General features: G+C 38.4%; 1 protein-coding gene across 4 annotated transcripts in view; it reads right to left on the bottom strand.

The window, feature by feature from the left end:
• The window catches only part of iffo2b (intermediate filament family orphan 2b), a 43418-nt gene extending 25993 nt beyond the window's left edge, over positions 1–17425 (bottom strand). For all 4 annotated transcript variants that reach the window (XM_053652787.1, XM_053652786.1, XM_053652785.1 and 1 more), the window contains exon 1: positions 16489–17425. In XM_053652787.1, coding sequence (XP_053508762.1) covers positions 16489–16964 — 476 coding nt within the window. In that variant the 5' untranslated portion in view covers positions 16965–17425. The remainder of the gene's footprint in view (positions 1–16488) is intronic.
• Between the last annotated feature and the right edge of the window lie 4752 nt (positions 17426–22177).

The following is a 22177-nucleotide window of genomic DNA, read 5'->3' on the forward strand; positions in this document are numbered from 1 at the left end:
AAACTGCCAACCGCTGAGATGTAAGTTTGTGTAGGAATGTAAAATGCCTCTACTTGGAGCAACATGTAAAAAAATAAGAGAGTAGCGATAATGATTTAACATCCCTGAATACATAATTGTATTAAGCGGTAAATCTGGGTGGGCCACAACGATCGTTGGAACTGCACAGACAAGAATGAAACAAGGATGAGCAAAGATGAATTCACCGAAAGGAACGCCGACAAATACCTGGCAACAAGTGTTTTTCTACAGGAACGCCTTGGTTGTTTAGTTTCAGCTCACTTCGCCGTTTCTGAATCATCATCAAAGGATGGTCGTTGACCAATAAAGCCATTTCGGTCTCAGGTACAAATTCATGGTAGGAACTGTTTACAAAGATAAAAAAAGTCTTTCAGTCATTCACAAGCTACAAGAAAGGCTCAATGACAATGAGGCAGGATGTTGATCTTTCACTAGGGTCCTCAATACCCCTGTTTCTTTCATCTGTGGTAAAGCCATTGCATGTTTATTCAACAGTGCTTCTCTACAGGTCACTTTAAAATAGACCAGGCCACTTTATTTACAAGTCTCTGGAACAGTTTTGGAGCAATGAACACCATTCACCCAAAAGATAATTTCTTCAGTTGGTGCTTTGATGATGGTGGTGGTGGAGCGAACGCTTTGAAATAGGTGACTGTAAAGACCATAGTATTTAATTTACATTATTCTCATCCTCATCAAATCATTCAGTGAGCACCTTTATCATGTGGATAGAAGCATGATCACCCAGGAAAAGACCACTCCCTTCAGGACAGAAATATTTTATCACAAGATAAAGGTGTTCAGACAGAAGAACTCTGGATTGTGACTGAAGCGCCTACCATCCATGCTGCGATACTGAAAGCTCTTTTAAAAGCACTTAGACTTTTCCTTTTGTAATCCTGAGTCGAATTGAATCGAAACTGCTCAGCATTTACATACATGCCATTTAAGAGGAATAATACACGTGTAATTGTTGATGTGGTGAAGCTTTCTGTACGGAGATGTTTATTTTGCATTTTTAGATGGAGTATCCAGTGTCAGAGCTTTGTAACGATCAGAAGTTGCAACTAAGTTTTCCAACATACAACCGCAATTCAAAAAAAGTTGGGACACTGTGTAAAATGTAAATAAATGTAAATAAAAACAGAATGCAATGATTTGCAAATCTCATAAAACCATATGTTATTCACAATAGAACATAGAAAACATTAAATGTTGAAACTGAGAAAATGTACCATTTTAAGAAAAAAATAAGGTAATTTTGAATTTCATGGCCGCAACATGACTCAAAAAAGTTGGGACGGGGCAATAAAAGGCTGGAACAGTAACTATTAGTAAAAAGAAACAGCTGGAAGTTAATTGGTAACAGGTCAGTAACATGACTGGGTATAAAAAGAGTATCTTAGAGAGGCAGAGTCTTTCAGAAGTAAAGATGGGCAGAAGTTCACCAATCTGCGAAAAACTGCTCTACAATTTGTGGGACAATTTCAGAATAATTTTCCTCAATAGTGCCTATGGAATGGGCAGCTTGCACATCAATGTACATCAGTGCACCATCAATGAAAGGTATATACAGGTTTAAGAGCAACATATGCTTCCATCCAGATTTAATCCCATCTTTACTTCTGAGAGACTCTGCCTCTCTGAGATACTCTTTTTATACCCAATCATGTTACCTACCTGTTGCCAATTAACCTAATTAGTTACCAAATGTTGCCAATTAACCTAATTATTTCCTCCAGCTGTTTCTTTTTAGTAACACTTACTTTTCCAGCCTTTTGTTTCCCCATCCCGATTTATTTGAGACGAGTTGCGGCCATGAAATTCAAAATGACCTTATTATTTTTCTTAAAATGGTACATTTACTCAGTTTAAACATTTGATATGTTTTCTATGTTCTATTGTGAATAACATATGGGTTTGTGAGATTTGCAAATCATTGTATTTTGTTTTTATTTACATTTTACACAGCGTCCCAACTTTTTTGGAATTGGGGTTGTAAGAAAGAACTGTGTGCGTTTCCGGTTTCATGGTAACATAAGCTGCGATTTAAAAAAAAAATTATTTAAGGGAGCGAGAGAAATAAAAGAGAGGCTGGTGAGGAAACACCTGTTTTTATAACATAATGTTTTTATAATGTAAATGATAACAGGTACAAACTTGTTTTGTGAATGTTCCACAACATTAAACGTAATAAGAAATGGATATTTACTTGTATGTACAGTATGATAAGTATTAGCAAATTGTTGTGGTATATTGCAAGAGGCAAATATGTGATGTTAAAGGAAAATAAACAACTTCAGGTTGGCTTCACGTCGGGCTGTATCGTGACCTCATCTCTTATAATTTTTTTTATTACACGTCCCTGTTGTATTTTAGTCCTTATATATCAGCAGAAAACATATCAGATCTCATTATAAACTCTAAACAGAATAAATAACTAAGTGCATAACTAAGGTGCCTCAGTGTGCAAGCGTACTATCTTAGGTTTAGCCTACCTTGTGTAGTGTGTTTACTATTTTTCGACCACACAGAAAAAACCTACAGTCTGCTTGGTCAGACAATTAAAAGAAAAATGCAGGGCTTATTATTTAATGCACTGGAGTTAGAAAGTATAACGTCTAATGTTCTCTTACAGATATTACAAAGAGTTTAGAGAAGCAAACTCATATTTGAATTGCTATCCCAATTCAAATATTGTTAATTGTGTAGCTTTAGTGTGGTTTCCAGCTCATTTATCCAGCAGACTAAAGTCTCACCACAGCGAGTCCTCAGACATGCGAGTATCACATTGCAAGCTCTTTCAGCATTAAGGTCACCGGAATGTCCTTCGTATGAAGCTCTTGCTGTACGACGCAGAGGGGGTTTCAGTGTTTCAGCCTCCTCACATACTACACAGCACCGAAAGCCTTTTTAATAGCTTTTCACTTAAACTGGAACAAGGTTGACACAATTTCCTCAAAGATCATAAATGAAATGTTGAGACATTTAGGAGAAAGAGATCAGGATACTATTAATGTGTCTCAGACAGCATTTCATCGCAGTTCATTAAGAGGTAACTGTTTCTGGAGCGGGACGAATACGAGATGGGGAGGGAGAAACATAAGAGGAATGACGTCTGCTCTTCGTCTCGCTGATTAATCGGCTCAGCTCACTGGATGGCTGGCCGATGTCCAGCCTGGCATTTTGTTTGGTAACACTATGACTACAGCTGGCATGTCTCATCCGTTACCTGCCTCATTGCTCATAGACTTACAGTGTGTGAACTCGTTGTCTCCATGCTGGAGAAGGTGTTCTACTCTGAAATGAAAAGTGACACTATAATTATTATAGTGACTAATTATTATTCATCAACAGTGCTTTGTTTTTGCGTGAGGCATAACTGTCCTGTCCATTTCATACCATTTCATTCCAGTACAGGGTGCAGTACTGATTTGATGCCAATTCACTTTCTCTAATTTAATACCACACCTCAGACCCAACCCAAGTCAAGTCTAAACCCGTATAATTAGGTAAGATTATAAAATAGCAAACTCCATTTCACGCAAATTTTTATTTATCCAAATAAAACCAGTGAGATTGACTTTGTTGGATTTCATTTGGGAGAGAAAACAATTTATTCCCTCTAACTGTCTACCAAACTGTTTTGGCAATTTTCATATGAGTTGACTTCGGCAAACTGCATTAATTGCCTACAAGTTTTCTCCTGTTTGGATACTTCACTTTCCCCCCCTAACGTCTGATAATGTCTGATAACTGACACGTCTGATAAGGATTACAAAAAACAAAAACAACAACAACAACAACAAAAAACCAATATGGACTGAATTTACAGACCACTCATTAATATCAGGAATTTTCTTCTTCTTTTTTCATTTTTTTATTTACTTTTTATCTTTGTCTTCTGGTCTTAAGCGCTATTCAGATAGGATTAGTTTTACATGGGGAAGTGGGCCAAAGTAATTATTACCGGAGTGTCTCTGGGATTTTAGTCTGAATCAGCCATATAAGTATTTTTTTGAACAGACTGTGTGTGCATGCATCTGGAAAGATCATCCCATATTTTACCTACTATAAAATGCCCAGTAGAATTAACCTCAGGTCTGTCTGGGGTCTGTCTGAATTGGTAAAGTTTCCATTATATCCAGTGAGAAAAACAAAACCAAGCATTGTCCATGTTTAAAATGCAGAATGAAATATAGCTGACATTTCTGTATTATATACCATATGCTTTCATTGGAAAACAGTGGGGTAGTATAATGCAGCCTGATCGAAAATGGAGTAACTGTTACCATGCCAAAGTTTATTATTTTCCTATAACATCAAGACGTGTTTTGTTCCTCTTATACCTCAACGATTTGACAGCCACTGCGAAATGTAATTTATTAAACGTGTACTTCTTATCCGTTTATAATTACGTTTAATGTTGTGGATTGATGTTTGAACTTCTATAAAGGAAAAAAAGGAGACCGACAGCAAACAGAGCTGTTGTGTATGGAATATAATCAGGTAAAAGTGACTTCTGCAAAGCTTTGACAGAATATCTGGTGCATATTTTAGCAGACTGCTGTGGAGATGCTTGATTATTACTTTCTGAATCACAATTAGTTTTCGTCTAATTATGTTGCCCAAGGTGGTAAATGTAGGTACATGTATAGTGTACAAAAAAAAAAAATGTTCTGCACTATATTATCCATTATCCATGCTTAATCTTTCTCAAGGGATCCAGGTAGCTTTGGTATGGTAATCGGGTCTTTCAACTATAAAAAATGACTGGAATGGAAAGCTCCTCCTGTTTCTATTGATCTGAAGCACTGAGCTAAATTCTGCTGCGCTTCAATTATTCATGAAAGGGAAAATGTTATGAGGGAGTTGCTGATCTTAGAACAGCGAGGACAAGCTTTTCTTTTTAATAGAGCTGTTCCCGGGTTATTTGAAGTGCAGGAGATTAGTCTGTATTCAAAGCTGTGCTGGCATGTGCCAGGCCTCGTTCCACACACACAAGCCCAGGGTGGCACCGGCCCAGCCCTGCCGAATAACAGGACTGATGATCCAAACACATGCTCCGGACTTTCCTGCATCTACACGTGGATTTGTTGAAGGTCTGCCAGTAATGTGTTTTATTCCCACAGGTTATGTTTTTTCTTTATTCCTGTTTATTGAATAAATGAATAAAAGAGCAAAAATCATATGTAAGGAATAAAACTCAACATGTCTGAAATTAATTATTTTCCAATAGCTTATATTTTTTCATTTAGCTCTCAGTTGAGCTATAGTCTGTTATCTCAGTTAGCAGGAGTGCCTTCATTAGCTTAAATTTCTCAGTTAGCGCCATAATGTTACCTCAGTTTGCACTAATTACTTCATTAGTGCACCTTTCTCAGTTAACACCCTAGTCTTTTCTTTTACCTCAGTTATCAGTAATTCCTATTTCACCTTTCTCAGTTAGCGCCACAATGTTACCCGAGTTAGCGCTTATTTCTTCATTAGCTCACTTTTTCCTAGTTAGCACCATAGCCTCAGTTTGTTCAGTTAGAACCATAGCGTTCATTATCTCAGATGGTTCAGTTAGTTTATGTGAAATATAAACTTCATTTCTGTGCCATAAACTGTATGTTTTCATACAGTAAATATGTTTTTAAAGAATAGAAATTGAACAATAAAATGGAAATCAAAAAACTTTCACCTACACGCTTGTTTGCCATGACTTGACTGCAGTTTTGCATTGCTTTCTCTCTGGCTTTCTGTCCAACTACACACACACACACACACACACACACACACACGTACACAAACACACAGTGCTGAGTGGGCAATGGCTCTACATTGCATCAATCTTCTAGGCCCTGCTGACTGCAGCACTGGACTGAAGAATGCCACAAACAGTAAACTGCACACTAGTTCATATCACTGCATGTCAAAGCAAGCTCATCTCTTTGGAGCTACAGCGACTATAAACATTTTGGTTGGATTTTATGACAGTAAAAAGCACTGGGAAGGTGAAATCAATAATCTTTCTCAGGCTGAGACATAATGCTGTCAGAACTCACACATGATGCTTTAGCACTGCTTAATTAGCATCACTAATGTGTTTAATAGATACGTCTGTCTGAGTGTGATATCTTTTGCCATTCTGTTATAAGTACCCCTATTTGGCAGGACAAAATATCCATGGGGTGGAGTCGGACCTAATCGAGATCCTAATACCTGGGTGGAGTCGAACCAAAAGCCAGTGGGCTGGAGACAAAGACAACTCAGTGTCAGGGTTTCAGGCTGAATTTGTTGTGTTGTAAAATGTGTTGTATCATCTTGTACAGAATTGTGTGGGTTAAGGTTAAGGGTTAATGTTAGGTAAATTGGAGGAGTTTGATGAGGTCCAGCTCCACTCCCTGGACTATTGTATCCACAGCGAGGACTATGTCTGCTGTTTGGTGCTTAATGGTTTACATTCCCTATACACACATATTTGAGGGGCAATGCAAGGGGAAGCAGGCCTCTGCTTAAAAAGCAATGAAAAAAACCCATTACATTGTTCTGACTGTTCTTAGACTATTAGATTAGTATAGTGGCTAGCTAGGTAACTGGTTCATGCAAGGATGCTTTTTTGTTTCCTTTATTTGAGTAGCAAGACTTTTGACAATGGCCGAAAAGCTAAAAACATCCAGTAAACAGCAGTTATGCAGCTGGAAACACATTGATAATGAGAGAGGGCAGAGGAGAATGGTCAGACTGATTTTAGCAGACAGGAAGGCTATAGTAACTCAAATAACCCCTCTTTACAACCCGTGCTGAGCAGAAAAGCATCCCAACTTGAGAAGGTTGGGTTAAAGCAGCAGAATCCGAGGCTGCAGTGGGCACAGACTCACCACAACTCGACAGAATGTACAGGTACACGTGTTAAGGTGGAGACTGTATATGTATTGGATATGCGCAATAACAAGGTTTGAAACGCTTGCATGTTTTAGCATGGAAGATATATAGTTACTTTTTTGATAGATTGATTATTAAAACGGGGTTAAAGGTGCAAATTCTGCTGTGATAGCAACTCAAATGTCTTCCTCTCATTCCCTTTTACCTTGAAACTCCTAGGAGCCATCACCAGGTCTAGACTTACATTCCGCCCTGTTGTAACTACACTATATTGTTTGGTCTCTTCTCTAATCCAAGACTTTTCTGTTCTTATCTAAGGGCAAACAAGGCAAAGATTAGTATTCCACACTGCAACATGCCTAAACTAGTGTAAAACCTGTTTACTAAATCACCATCAAGATGACTGGTACTTCTGTCTGAGTGAAACAAAAACACAATATCACACACATTTGAAAGCAGGGTATGTTTTGAAATGCAAACATTATAAAGGCTTAGCTCACATTGTTCCTATTGCAAAAGATACAGAGGGTGCATGTGGTTGTCTGCTGGCTTATTCTATTAAGAGATTGCCCAGATGTACTGTTTTTAAGGTGACTTATTATTACCTTTTAAGGGCTGGGTGTATAAGAGACCACTCATGCATGTGTGTGTGTGTGTGTGTGTGTGTGTGTGTGTGTGAGCCTAATTCCAATTCAGTAGAAAAGTGACCATAAATTCACTGCTGTTCCCTTTTAACCTTACAAAAAGCTTTTAGGGAGAAAAAGAAGTGAAAGAAGTAATCAGTTTGCCCTAGCCCTTTCTCCAGACTGCCATTAATATTATGGCTCTGAAGAGCTTGGGTACGGGTTACACCACACGCTTAACCACAAGCCACTTACAATACTTTTATTATTCGGTGTCTGGAACTGCTTCGGGTTTTGCAAGATGCATGCCAGCGATAAGGCAAAAACAGTCTGGGTGTATATTGAAAAGGAGGCTGTTCCTCAACACCAACAATGTGACGAGTGGAACGGATGGATGTGAAGAACCTTGTTGTCAGGTCATCATGTAAGAAAGAACTCACAGTGAATGGAAAACAATCCTCCGAGAGGTCATGCGTACTTGCCACTCGGGTTTATTGCTAACAGAGCTGACTGGAGACTGGAGTAAATGTTGCTTGTATAAATTGATCAAATATTTGATGCCTGTATTATTCATTTATTGCAAGTAGTTGAGTTAAATAAAGCAAAACTGGGGTCCTGATCGGTTGAAACTTCATGATGCAACCCCCAATCGATCACAGGTGTTTTTTTGACTAAGTACACTGAAAAGGGCAGTTAGTGCTCTCCTCCAAGCATGTATATACTGTAGCAATATACAGAATACAAGTATACCATTTTGATCAAAATCACATAACTTCACAAATACTGAATGTTATAAAATTGAGAAAGGCATGAAGCAAACATGAAGTTCACCCTACTATGTGCAACAGTACGTGACTCACATAATACTTAAATGATACAACGGCTTGTTCAGCAAAATTGGATTAACAAAAAAATCATAAATTAACAAACTGTAATAAAGTCATAAAATGTGTTAAAGAATACAAGGCATTTTATACAGTAGTCTTAATGTAAATGAATATTAAATAGGTTTCATTTTAAAAATTAAAATAAAAAAGGCTGCATTAAGCATGGAGAATTAAAGCACAAATATTAAATTAAATTATGAATTGTGTGGTATTAAAGAAATTCAAAAATGGCAAGTAACGCTTGTCCTGAATTTTCTCTTATTTCAGAAAATCAGGTTCTATTTCAGATTTGTTTTTGTAAAATATTGGATTGATTCCAGAAAATGTTAAAGAAATTGCTAACTTTGTACTGTATTCTGATACTTGTTTACACTGGGCATTGTGAATAAATCCACTGTGCATGCCAGGAACAGATTTCCACATTGTGTTCTGCCATAATCAAAATCCTGGCATCGCAAGAGCTTTAAAAATATGACTGGAAGCGATCCCTCTCTTTCCGTGCGCCTGTACTTGTGAGAATGTAATCAGTCACTGAGGTAAGATTCTGCTAAGAGGCCCATTCACATCAAAATCAACCTTAAAGTCTGACTGGCAATCAGGAAGAGCTAAACTCCTGAGGTGAAGAAGAAAAAAGATGGAAGAGAGGAAAGACTGCGCTCTATGTGATTGATTTGAATGAATCCCATCCAAGTTGCCTAAGATTTCATGTATATTAAAATTGTGTGTGTATCATTTCAAGCATTTGTTCTAACAAGTTACTGCAGGTAAAAAGCTAAAATGTATGTTTGGCACATGATATGTTCAAGTTGTGAGAACACTCGCCTGGTAACAGAGAAATGAGCGCTAAGTTTTTATGCTAGCTAATGACTGTGGTGATTTTCGTTAGCAACACTGAAAATATCAACATTTACCTCAGATGTGCTGGACAATTAAAGAAATACGTATCTGTAAAACTAAATTTACACAGTAATCACACATAGTATTGACCACTAAACAAACTTCCATGGTTTCCACTCTAATTTGGAATGTTAGCTCATTAGTTGTGAGATATGAGAAAGTTTCGACTTCTGAAGTCATGAATACGATATCAAATCTTCTTGGAAATAATGTGAATGCAACATATTTTGGAAAATATCTATAGATACTGCTTAACAAAAATCAAAAAACTGCCAAACGATTTTTACATATTAAATAGCCAGTTCGCTAAGATAATTAGCATTAGTGAGATACACTCAGCTAAACAAAAATGAAAAATTATTACTTCTAGCTATTTATTACTGATAATACAGATTACATTTAAACATGGGTAATGCACGTAGTCCCTAGGTGACAGATTAACTGTATACACACCCTAAAATAACCATCAAGACGTCTTGTTAGAACAGATTCAATACATTTTAGGGTGTGGAACTTTTTTTTTCCATGCACAAATAATAGCCAGAAATTCTAGATTGGTGACAGCGCCAATGCCAGTGACAGTGCCAATGCATGTTTCCATTTATAGATATCAGGGAAAATGTATCTATTCATACAGCAGATTAATTTAATAAAAAATAAAATCCACTGGACAAAAAGCAGACTAAGGAATGAATTACTTGAGAGCCATTGGAATCTCTGCTCACAGCACTTTGTGAACTATATTACACATGCTGTATAGGCACATTGAGTTTTAATATATTTCAAGACAGTCACTTTACACTGACCACAAAATTGTCTTTGGAACATGCCAACAATGGAACATGCCAAATTATACAGAAACCCTGTTCAATCCTCCTACCGATTTCCTGTGACTACTTTGAAAAAGACACATTTTAGAAAAAAAAAAATGCAGAATGTGACTAGTTTAACCGATTGCCCAACATGAAACTACCAGAACTGCATACTTGGCTCTACCTGATGTTTTCACCTCACCTGCATAGTCATGTGTAGGGTTACCGGCATCCTAACGGCCAATTAAGAATGTTGGGTGTTCCTCTTATACCACAGACATTTGCCAACATTTACATTATTTTAAAAAAAAAAGTAATTAAATAACAGCATATCATTTTAATTCATAACCATGGCTCACACTGGTCATGTGACTCAATAAGACCCAATATTTGACCTATAGTACCCTTGCACTTCACCTTAAAAGTAAGAGCTTGGAAGAATGGGGAAAAAAATCCAGAACTGCCCAATTTTATTCAGATATATTAAAAGAATAAGTATAAACTGCCTTTTTTTTACTTATTTAAATTAATGTAAAAGCTTTTACTAAATGTAATTTTTACATACAGTCTGCATGATGCTAATTGGTTGTCATAAGCTTCATGTAATTCTTAGCCACATTAGCCTTGTAGCTCGTAGCAGGGTAAAATTAAAGAAGCAAATTCGATTTCATTTGAAATCAAGTAAATGAACAATGTATAAATTCAGTATTTCTTCTTCTAATTATTATTTTATACATCATTTTTGAACCAATTGAACCATTTCTGAGCCCAACATTGAAAATAAAGGTTATCAAAGCCTTAAACAGTATCACCACGGCATTATAAATATCCCATATCCACACAGATGCTACACAGAGCAAAATAGCAAAATGAGAATTCCAGTCTCTAAATAAGTCTCTCTAACATTTCTCTTTAATTAGACGATGAGGAACGGCAGATGCTGGCACACACTCCAGGCAGCAGCACGGCAAGACATACAAGGGTGTCGTTATGGACAATCCAATTATTCAGTGAGCAACCACTTATTAGGACATGACACGCACCCACACACATGTGAAAAATAAAGTATAAAGAGAACAGGATACACTTTGTTTTCTTTCACTTCTCTTTCAACTCCAGCTTGGTGTCTTTTTGGGTAGTGAGGCTACATTCACTGGTGAGTCAGCACATGCCCAAATGAAAAGGCAGCAGCAGACCCATAACAACATGGAACAGTCCCTGACACACACACGCACATGCACATACGCGCGCACACTCTTGCATTATTAATCTTCCCAGAAAAAATTCCAATGAAACTCATTCATAACAGCTCCATTTAAGGGCACCTCAGAACAGCCACAGACAACACACTGACATGTCGTAAAGCTAACGGCATCACACGGACATGTCGTAAAGCTTTGCAGCTGTGCTCAGGTCAGTGTGTGTGTACATTTTCACACAGCTCAGAAGAGCACCTCAAGCACAGTGTGGTTACAGGACTCAACACACACATCAGTCCGAAGACAATCAGCCAGCAAGGAGATGTTTTATTCATGTCCGCTATCCCTCATACTGACACTGTCTACTGAAATTAAGCATCAAAAACAGTTTGTGCTTTATAGGTGCAAAAGTTGTTCCTACAAGAGATCTGAAAAGGTAGATGTATTACTGGACAATGCTGCCTTCAAGTCCAGCCAGATAGATTTTAATTATTACATATGAACAAATGGAGGGGGCTTACACAGCAACAGCTGTTTTAAAAAATATTAAGTGGTAATTGTGTCATAATCTTTAAAAAAAATAAATAAACCTCCTCACTTAATTGTACTAATTAATTGAACAGCACATTGTACTAGTTACTTGTCTTGTGGACATTCCACAACAATACATGTATGTTCCTGTTATCACTTGCGTTATATCCGCTAAAAAAAACAGCTGTTCCCTCACCAGCCTCTTTTTTCTCTCTTGAAGTTCATAAAAAAAAAATGTAGCTTGTCTTACAGAAAAACAGAAACTTTTTTTTGTGTTGGAAAACGTAAAAGTTACAGCTTTACTGCTTTCCGTTCTGATATTAGAGACACCTTTCAAAAATACTAAATAAAATGTCCTCACTGAAAACTTTTCAGCAAACCATTCAACAAAAACACAATTTTTTTTTGCTCTTATAGTCAATTGATCAACACTTTTATTACCACATGCCAAATTTAGGAAACACAATTCATACTCTCTTAGTCTAATAAATAAACTGTATCACAATAAATGAACAAAAAACCCAGTTATGTACACTTAGCCAAAAGTATTTGGACATCAGACCATCACATCCCTATGTGCCCATTCCAAAACCATGAGCATTAACACAGAGTTGTTTGCTGTTATAACAGCCATTACTCTTCTGGGAAGACTTTCTTTTAGATTTTGGAAGTTTGGGATTTTTTTTTTTTGCTCATTCAGCCACAAGAGTAGTAGTGAAGCTGCACAATGATGTCAAGACAGAAGGCCTGTTGCAGTTTATCGCAAAGGTTTGAGGTCAGAGCTCGAGGCACTCAAGATCTTCCAAACCAACCTTGGCAAACCCTGCACAGGAGCACTGTCATGCTGGAACAGATTTGGGGCCTTTAGTTCCAGTGAAGAGAAATCTTATTGGTACAGCATGCAAAGACATTCTATACCATAGTGTGCTTCCAACTTTGTGACAACAGCTTGGGAAAGAGCCATATATGGGTTGTGTTCACATACTTTTGGCCATGTACTCTATGTATCAGCTGTATTTGGCAGCATACTCCATATTGGATTACTGAATACATATGGCAAATGAATTGTTCATTTTATCAGTGTGTTTGGTCTATGAAGAGAAAATCAAGGGAAAGTGATTTAGTCAAGATTACACGTAGAAGCACAAGCATCTTTAATCACCTGTGCACACAGCTTATCACAAGCAAACCATTCTAACATAAGTTAGAATGAAAGGACCTCCAGACAGCTGGGTATAAACTCCAAAAAGAGAGACAGCCATTCAATAAAGACCATAAATAAAGCCTAACAATACACAAAGCTCCCTCTGTGTAGGGTCTTGGCTCTAGACAACATAGTTTGTGGTACTTGAGAAATGCTCTCTACTGTGATTGAAAGCACAATCAAAATCTGGAGAAGGCAAAAAGAACACTGAAAGCTCACTCTTTCTTCATCTAAAATAGCCATTTTAACAGTTATACATGAAAAAACAAATCAACTTTGAACCATGTGATATCAGAGTAGGCTGTTAATTAACTAGAAACATATCAGTGAGCCTCCTATCTTGCATCAGAACAGCCAAATAGTCCCTTGAGAAAAAGTTTCTTTTCAGTTTTTCCCCTTTTCATGATTATTACCCTGCTGCCAAGATATTCCACTGTAATGAATCACTGCCCTCAAAAATGTAGAACAGAGGCATTAGACTGCAGTACAAAGCTTTAGGTCAGTTTCCCATTCCAACGCCCCCGAACTTCTCCGCTTTAACAGTCATATTAACGTCATTAAGTCTCATTAAAGAAGCAGATGAATTGAGTCAGAAGAAACATGCGGAAGGTTTGGGACCAGAACACGACAGCTTGTAAAGATTAAAGCATGCACAGCTTTTATCAATGTTGAAAGTATGTGAGTCTGTAAGTGTCTGTTTGCAATTATACAGGTTTAAAGGTAAAAAAACAAAACAAAATAGAAGTTATGATGACCAATTAGCAATATGCAAACCACATGACAAAATCACGTCTAAGTGTTTTCAGTCACTCACACCATTATCTAAAAAACCGAACAGTTGAAACCAGTAGTACAACAGAATTAAATCTGGAGTCATGTTATTCAGGAATATTACATTATTACGATGTCATCTGAGCAAGGTTTGGGAGAAGTTTGGGATGCAGTTTGCTAATTATTGGTCACACACTTCTATTGCTTGTGAGTTCTATTTGTCTTGTAGGTCCAGATAGCAAAATGAGATTCAAGTTTAAAAAAAAAAAGCCATTCAAAATAACTGAAATTTGTTGGAAGCATAGCATTATGAAGCTCTATTTGGGAAATGAGCCATTTTAAGATATCAGGCATCATATATTTTACATCTATTGTCATTAGATCGCGTGATCAAGAGAGCAAAAACTGCCCGTACTCTTTGGGTGGGAGGGATGGCATACTCTCCCTTCCCTGCCAATTACAGTAAAATAACTTGATATTAGAGGATCTATCAAAGCATACCAATCGTGAGCCTGGATCAATAGGCAACAGAGATGCCAACAACCAATGAACGTAAAGGTGACTTTTTTTTTTTTAAAGCAACACATTACTTTAGTAATGATTGGCCATGATTGAAAGGGGTTTCAATCACAGCAAGACTGGCCAATCATAAGTGTCTGTGAGCTAATGTATGTAGAAGGGTTAGATAGCACTTTCCTCTAAGTGTGGCAGCAGTTTTAAATGATGCATTTGCCTGGCTTTTATCCCCTTTTAAAATTCAACAGGGCCTGGACTTCAAAACTGATTATTTCAGCTTTGATACTTCATTATTTACTTCAAATCCTGGGATATTTAGTGGATTTTTGACACTCAAGCACCCAAAGACTTTTAAAGTTGTGCAAGGTTGAATATAGATGGTTTTATAAGGTTCAGTCTGTTTTTCATTCATTGTAAATGATAAGCAAGAAATACAACCTTTTTTCTTTTTAAACATTTTGTTTATCTACCTCTTTTGTATTACAGAAAGATATTTTTATCTTTCTAAACAGACATCCTTACAGTAAGGATTATTATACAAGACCCGCTAACTTCACAAATCTCATGCTGAGCCATTCCGAACAGGAAATATGTTAGACCTGAACTAAACACTTCTACATGTGTTGTACTATAATTATCCAGTAAAACTAGCCCCAGGTCCAAAATGCCACCAGCTCCTAGACAATATCTCAAATGGCATACTTTGCATACTTTTAGTGCAAGTAGCAAGTTCACACAGGGTAACTCATCCAAATGTAATACACTTTTGCAACCTGGATGATGTTCTAAAACTGCTGAAACGCAAAGTGTCGAATGCACCAAGTGCATTTGGTGCTCTAACACTTTAGATCGACCTTTTTAAGCATTAAACCTGCCACGTATTCAAGTAGAGGTTGTTCTGGCATCGGCTAGTAACATTGATTTAGTCCAAAATGTTGGTGTTCCATTTGAGATGTTACTAAATCAAGTAAATAGTTGCCTATCTGTAATCTGTAAAGTGCATTATGGGTGTTCTGCATCCCTAGTTGCTTCTTTTAGACACTAACCAGTACAATATGGGATGTCATTAATTCGCTGGATTATACTACGTTAGGCTTTCAGACAATTATTAATTAGAAATGCACTAATGGTGTGGTTTTAGACATTTAAATGTTTTAACTAATAGCTAAATGTTTTTGTGGGTGGCACAGTGGAGCAGAGAAGTGTTGCCACCTCATAGCTCCAGAGTTTCATCCTGAGCTCAGGTTACAGAATTTCTGTACATGTTCTACCCATGTCTGTGTGAAAATTGCCTCTAGGTGTCAGTGAGTATGTAAAAGTGTGTATGATGCCCTGCAATGGGCTGTTGTACCATCCAGGGTGTATTCCCTCCTTGAGCCCAGTGTTTCTGGGATAGGCCCCAGTTCCACCACGACCCTGACCAGGACTGGAAAAGAATGAATGAATACATGTTCGTCACTGTTCTAAGTGTCATAACACTAAAGCAAAGTATTGCTTTAGTCACCTTTACGTTAATCGCTTGTAGGCATCTGTCACCTATTGATCCAGGATCATGATTGGTATACTCTGACAGAGCCTCAAATATCAGATTTGTTATGGAATCAGAAGTTCTGGGTTTTGTGGGTTTTTTTTTTTAAATAAAATGCCCAAACCTGTTCCAGAATGACAATGCCCCTGTGCACAAAGCGAGCTCCATGAAGACATGGTTTGCCAAGGTTGGTGTGGAAGAACTCCTGCACAGAACCTTGATTTCAACCCCACTGAACACCTTTGGGATGAACCGGATCACCGACTGCACCCCAGGCCTCCTCGCCTGACATCAGTGCCTGACCTCACTAATGCTCTTGTGGCTGAATGAACACAAATCCCCACAGCCAACACTCCAAAATCTAGTGGAAAGCCTTCCCTGACGAGTGGAGGTTAACAGCAAAGGGGGAATAAATCCGGAATGGGATGTCAGTGTTATGTTGAGGTGTCCACAAACTTTTGCCCATATAGTGCATTAGACAAACATATAAAATACCCAATGAAAATAAAGTGTGTTCTAATGATGAATTGCTAAACTTGTTTTCAAACCCCAGACCCAACCCAATAGAACTGCTTTAAAGGTGGCATAAATATTTCTATTTTTATTTATTTATTTTTTATGTGACTCACTTGGTCCTGTACTCGTCACGCTCGCGCTTGACTTTGGCCAGAAAGTTGTACAGTGCCCTGAGCTCGGGGGTGATTGTGTCTATTTGCACGCCCACGCCGTCCGGGTGCGACCACGACACCCCGGGCCCGTGCAGCGTCTCCACGCGCTCCCCGCGTCGCCGCACGTGCGTGTAGCTCCAGATGGTGCCCGGTAGCCTCGGCTCGGTCGAGTCGGTCTGCACGGCCACGTCGCGCGTGAACAGAGGGTGATAGGTCACTCTCTCGGCGGCAAGCTTCAGCTGGCTCTCCAACGCCTTGTTCCTGCGCTCGAGCTCGTGCACTCGGGCCAGGAAGCGGCGGAAACGCAGGTTCAGCGTCTTCAGCACGTGAATGTTGGAGCCCAGATCGTCGCGCAGCGCGCTCGCGCCCGAACCGTTTCCGGGCAGCGCGGCGAGCATCCCTGCGGACAACATGTCTCCGAAAAGCAGCGAGTTCATGATTTCATCCGAATCCGATTGTATCCAAATCCAAGGTCGCTAACACAGGCTTAGAGTCGAGAGCTCCGAGATCAGATTGTCCGGATCTGCAACACCTTGTGCACGTGATGTCACCATCGCTAGTGATAGTTGGATTTTGTCGCAATCATAAAAATCCTCATTTTGGTAAGAAATTCGTTAGCTGACACAGAGGAGTCGACTCCGTGTCAGCTCATTTCCCTCACCCGGCGCTGGGATGCGGCGGAAAGCTCGCGACTCCAACTCAGGAGATGCTTTTACGCTTGCCGCAGTATCAGTATCCGGCCGGAGGTGACAGTAATTCAGGGCCTCCTGATACTAAACAGTGCTGCTGAACGTTTAAACCGTGCACGTTACTTGTCTCGCGTGTATATCCAACTCTTACAGCACCTCTGGATCTTATTACAGCTCTTTAAACAGACTCACTGCTACCGCATCAACCGCTCCGCCTCCCCCCCCAACCCCCCCCCCGGACACTCACGCGCAAAAAAAAAACCCCACCACAAGCGGTGTTGCCAGATTGCTCTGTTTCTCTCTGAGCCACCCCACGAAAAACAACCTTAAATCCACCCTGGGACTTTCAGAACCGGTGTACACGAATATGTCAGTTTTCACTGTAAAGGTACCAAATGTACCTACTTTTCCTCCTCATCTTTTGTAGGACCTGTGGAGGTGCATATGGTGTACCTTTTTTTGAGTAAAGCTTTAAAGTTTGGCTACATCACTGATCCTTGAGGTCTAGTAAGTACAGTACTGTCCAAAAGTTTTAGGCACCCTATTTTTTATTTTTTATTTTAGTACAAACTTTATTTTATGACTTCTACATTATCGAGTCAGTACAAAAACATTTTAGATTCCCAAACATTAGTTTTCTAGCACAAAACTAAATGTTACAGAAAAATGTTTGTATGTCAGCACAGAAAGAAGCACATTATGCAAGAGACCACTTTTCGGACAAAAACACACAATGAAGCCTGCTGGGTTTTGCTGCAAAACTAAGAGGCGACAGACAAAGTCTCCAGAAGAACCGTGTCTGGATCTGCAAGATGCTCAGTAAAACTTCCAGCTCATTTCCTTATAAAAAAAAAAAGAAAGTGTACCTGAGACGACTATTTTTTTTAAACTAAGTGTCGTCAAAATAAATAGTGACTTTGTTTAATTCATTACTATTTATTACTGCACTTTATAGTATTTTTTTTAAATGTAGAAACATTTAATTTCTGTATTTTTGAAGGCACGTTTGCTCTACAGCATTTCTTTGCATGTGCCAAAGACTTTTGCACAGTACTGTATGTACTAGAGAATTATTTTTAAAAGGGAATGATAAATACTAAAGGTGCAAATGTTGTACCTTTGATGGTACCATGCATCGACAAGAGCAAGAACCTTACCAAACTGTACCAATAACTTCATTTAAACAATTTGCTAAGTGAAAAAAAACAAAACCTGAGCCTACATAGGAGACATGGTGACTTAGTGGTTAGCACAGTTGCCTCGCACCTCCCCAGCTGGAGGTTCGAATCCTGCCTCTGCCCTGCGTGTGCATGTTCTCCCTGTGCTTCAGGGGTTTCCTCCGGGTACTCCAGTTTCCTTCCCCAGTCTAAAAAAATACGTTGTAGGCTGATAGCGTGTGTGTGTGCGATTGTGCCCTGCGATGTGTTGGCATCCCGTCGGGTCAGGGTGTCCCCAGCGTTCTCTGGGATAGGCTCCAGACTGTGTTCCCTGTGTAGGATAAGTGGTATGGAAAATGGATGGATGGATAAGACCACATGTACTCATTTGGTTAATAATACATGTAAGATTTTCTTTAGTGAATTTGCATATTCAACAAAACTAATCCTTTAAACCATGTAAGGAAACTTTTTTTTTTTTGGTCATAGATTTCAGTCTGGCTGTCATTTCTCTTGAATCAAATAATTGAAAATAACCAAACATATCTTAATGACCAAACTGTCCTGAACAAAATGAATGGGACATTGTAAGATTATTTCATGAGAATGACAAGATATTAATGTTTAAATACAGGTTGCACATTTGTAACGATACAATCATTGTAGTTTACGTCAACTTTACCAGACTTACCAGGAATGAGTACTGCAATTAAGCAAAACTTAAAAACAACACAGAGAACACAACCTTCGCTGTCAAGCTGTAGTTAAGACATAAGCAAAGAATGAAAAAAAAAAAGCAGAGAATATAGAGGACATTTATCAAAAGATCTAGCTGGAATAAAACTTGACACAATTATTGACTGACAAAATTTTAAAGTATGAATCAAATTGATGTTGATTTTGTACAAACTGTAATCAAATTTTGAAACATTCATACTACTTATAATGGTGAACATGCATAATGTGTGCTTTCTGCATTTCTAAGTGCATAATCAGGGCAGTAGTGGCTCAACTGATCAGAAAGTCAGGGGTTTAAGCCCCAGCACTGCCAAGCTGCCATTGCTGGGCCCTTGAGTAAGACTCTTAACACTCTCTGCTCCAGGATGCCGTATTATGGCTGACCCTGCGCTCTGACCCCAACGTCCAAACAAGCTGGGATATGCGAAGAAAAGAATTTCACTGTGCTATAATGTATATGTGACAAATAAAGACTTCTTCTTCTATAAACAATTTATGTCCTATTAAACAAGTAGTACATGTAAGTAGTAATTACTCATTCAGTAACGAATACTTCATCCTATAAAGGTTTGTCCAGAATCATATACATGCACATGCTGCACATTTGCACACAATAATCACACAAACAATTATACATTATAATCCAGGGTTTTGGTTCAAAGTATTATAGACATAAGTCACTGTTGGTCCTGATATTAATCAGAAAATGAGAAATATCATTGTTAATATGGCAGTCAAAAACAAAAGGAATAGGTAGAACTTGTAAAAGCATGTTACAATCAATTCGAGAAGATTGCTGCGATTAGAACCACTAAAAGCGGTCTTGATTACATAAAACGGGAAACAAACAGACTAATATGAATTGACAATCGTGACAGCAAAGTTCTGGCTGACAAAGTGAACGACTATCTAGTGCCAAGTTATTTCCTGGCTTTGTGTATTGCATAAATTCGAACATTAAAAAAAATATTTATCATGTTATAGCCTGACTTGACAGCATAGTGATAATTAATAGGTATAGACTTGACAGCCCATCAAAACATTTTAATAGAGGCATATCTGAACCTGCTGGTGACCTGAGAAACAATCCTCATACGAGCGTGAACTTAGATACCTGTCAGTTTTATGAGATGCCTTTTTTTTTTTTGAAGTGCCCAGATCTTCAAACTCACAAGTTCTCACCTTTTAACTCAAAGGAAATCTGTTTAGCTTACAAACCACAATGTTATAAATTGCTGCGCTGCCAGTAATCCCATACGGCATCATCTCCTGTCACATAATGAATTGTTTAATGGCATTGTCAAGATGGTATCTCAGACAGATTTGCTAATGTAGTAGCTGACACTGTGGACCATTGTTATCTATAAAAACAGGCAAAAGCATAAAACTTTGTGGACAAAATGAGACTATGTAATTGTGACAAACAGACAATATAATTCTGGCAGTCAGTAAGTAGTCTGCTGCAACTTCTGACAAGGAGACCAAAAAGGAAACCTCTGGATCTTTTACAGTTCACTTTTTGTTTTATCTTGGTAAAACCTGTAGATTCTATGATTCCTTGTTATAATAATAATAATAATAATAATAATAATAATAATAATAATAATAATAAATAAGTGACAGTAACAGTGTACTCTCAAATGATGCTTTATTTAATACCTCAGGTGAGTTTTATAAGAGTTACAACCACGTCTCATCGAACACTTTGGCGCCATCTACTGGTTAATAATTGAAATTACACTTATAGTTGACAGAAAAGCAGTAGCAGTAATACAGACAGCAGGCGCTAGGGGGCAGCAGCATCAATTCAATTAATTTTTTATTTATATAACGCTATTAACGATGGACTTTGCAACAAAGCAGCTTTCCAGAAATTTAAATATATATTTTTAAAATTTATCCCCAATGAGCAAGTCAGAGGCGACGGTGGCAAGGAAAAACTTCCTGAGACGACAAGAGGATGAATCTTTAAGATTAACCAGATTCATAAAGGAACCTATCCCTTTCAGGGTGACACAGGATAGTATGGTTATAAATCATTTCTCTTCTGAAATCTGTAAATGTATACTTCAAATATTGCTAATTGTTTTAACAGAAACTTGGGTTTTAGAGTTTTACCTTTAAATCTATCATATCAAACTGGTTATCAACTGGTCAGTGATGGAGACTTAAGTGTCAATTGTTCTTATGCTATCCAAGGAAGAACATCCAGAGCCATGTTTAGGGTATATGTTGGGTACCATCCACAGTAATGTCATGGTGATCTTTAGGCTATCCATATGGGGCATTCTCAGTAGCAGCAAGTGATTTTCAGGTGATAAAAGCTCCAAGCAGAAGTGGGGCATCAGGATGTATGAGGCAGGTCCTGGGGACAGAAGGAGCCAGGACCCACTGGTACGTAGAGAGAGAGAGAGAGAGAGAGAGAGAGAGAGAGAGAGAGAGAGATTATTAGGTGTGCTCTTTTACTGTAATGGTTTAAGAGCACTGGTTTATGGCCAGCCACTTCTCCATCAACAAACCTGAGTGAACACATGAGAATGGCATCCAAATATCCCAGTCAACCAAAACACTCCATGCCCATGGACACTCCAGATCTGCACCTTTACTGCTTGACTAAACAAATATGTTTTCAGCCTAGACTTAAAGAATGAGATGGTGTCTGAGTCCTGAATACTAATTGGAAGGCTGATCCATAACTATGGAGCTTTGTAAGAGAAAGCCCCTCCCCTTGCTGAAGACAGCCTTCATTATTTGAGCTACCAACAAAGAGCCTTCACCTTTTGATCAAAGCAGGTGTGGAGGACCATAAAAAAACAGACGTCCGCTCAAGTACTGCAGTGTGAGGCCATTCTGCCATTTATAGTTTAATAATAGTATTTTATAGTCAATGTGAAATTTTACTGGGAGCCAATGCAGTGTGGATATGATAGGGGTGATGTAGTCATATCTTCTGGTTCTTGTAAGGAGCAGAGAATGTTCTTTTACTCGAAGGTCTTGAAGAACACCAAAGATTGCTTGTAGGTTTTATTTTTGGTATACAACTGATGTCATGGGTACACCCCTCAC

The sequence above is a fragment of the Ictalurus furcatus genome, chromosome 21 (assembly GCF_023375685.1).
Source record: "Ictalurus furcatus strain D&B chromosome 21, Billie_1.0, whole genome shotgun sequence".
Lineage (NCBI taxonomy): Eukaryota > Metazoa > Chordata > Actinopteri > Siluriformes > Ictaluridae > Ictalurus > Ictalurus furcatus.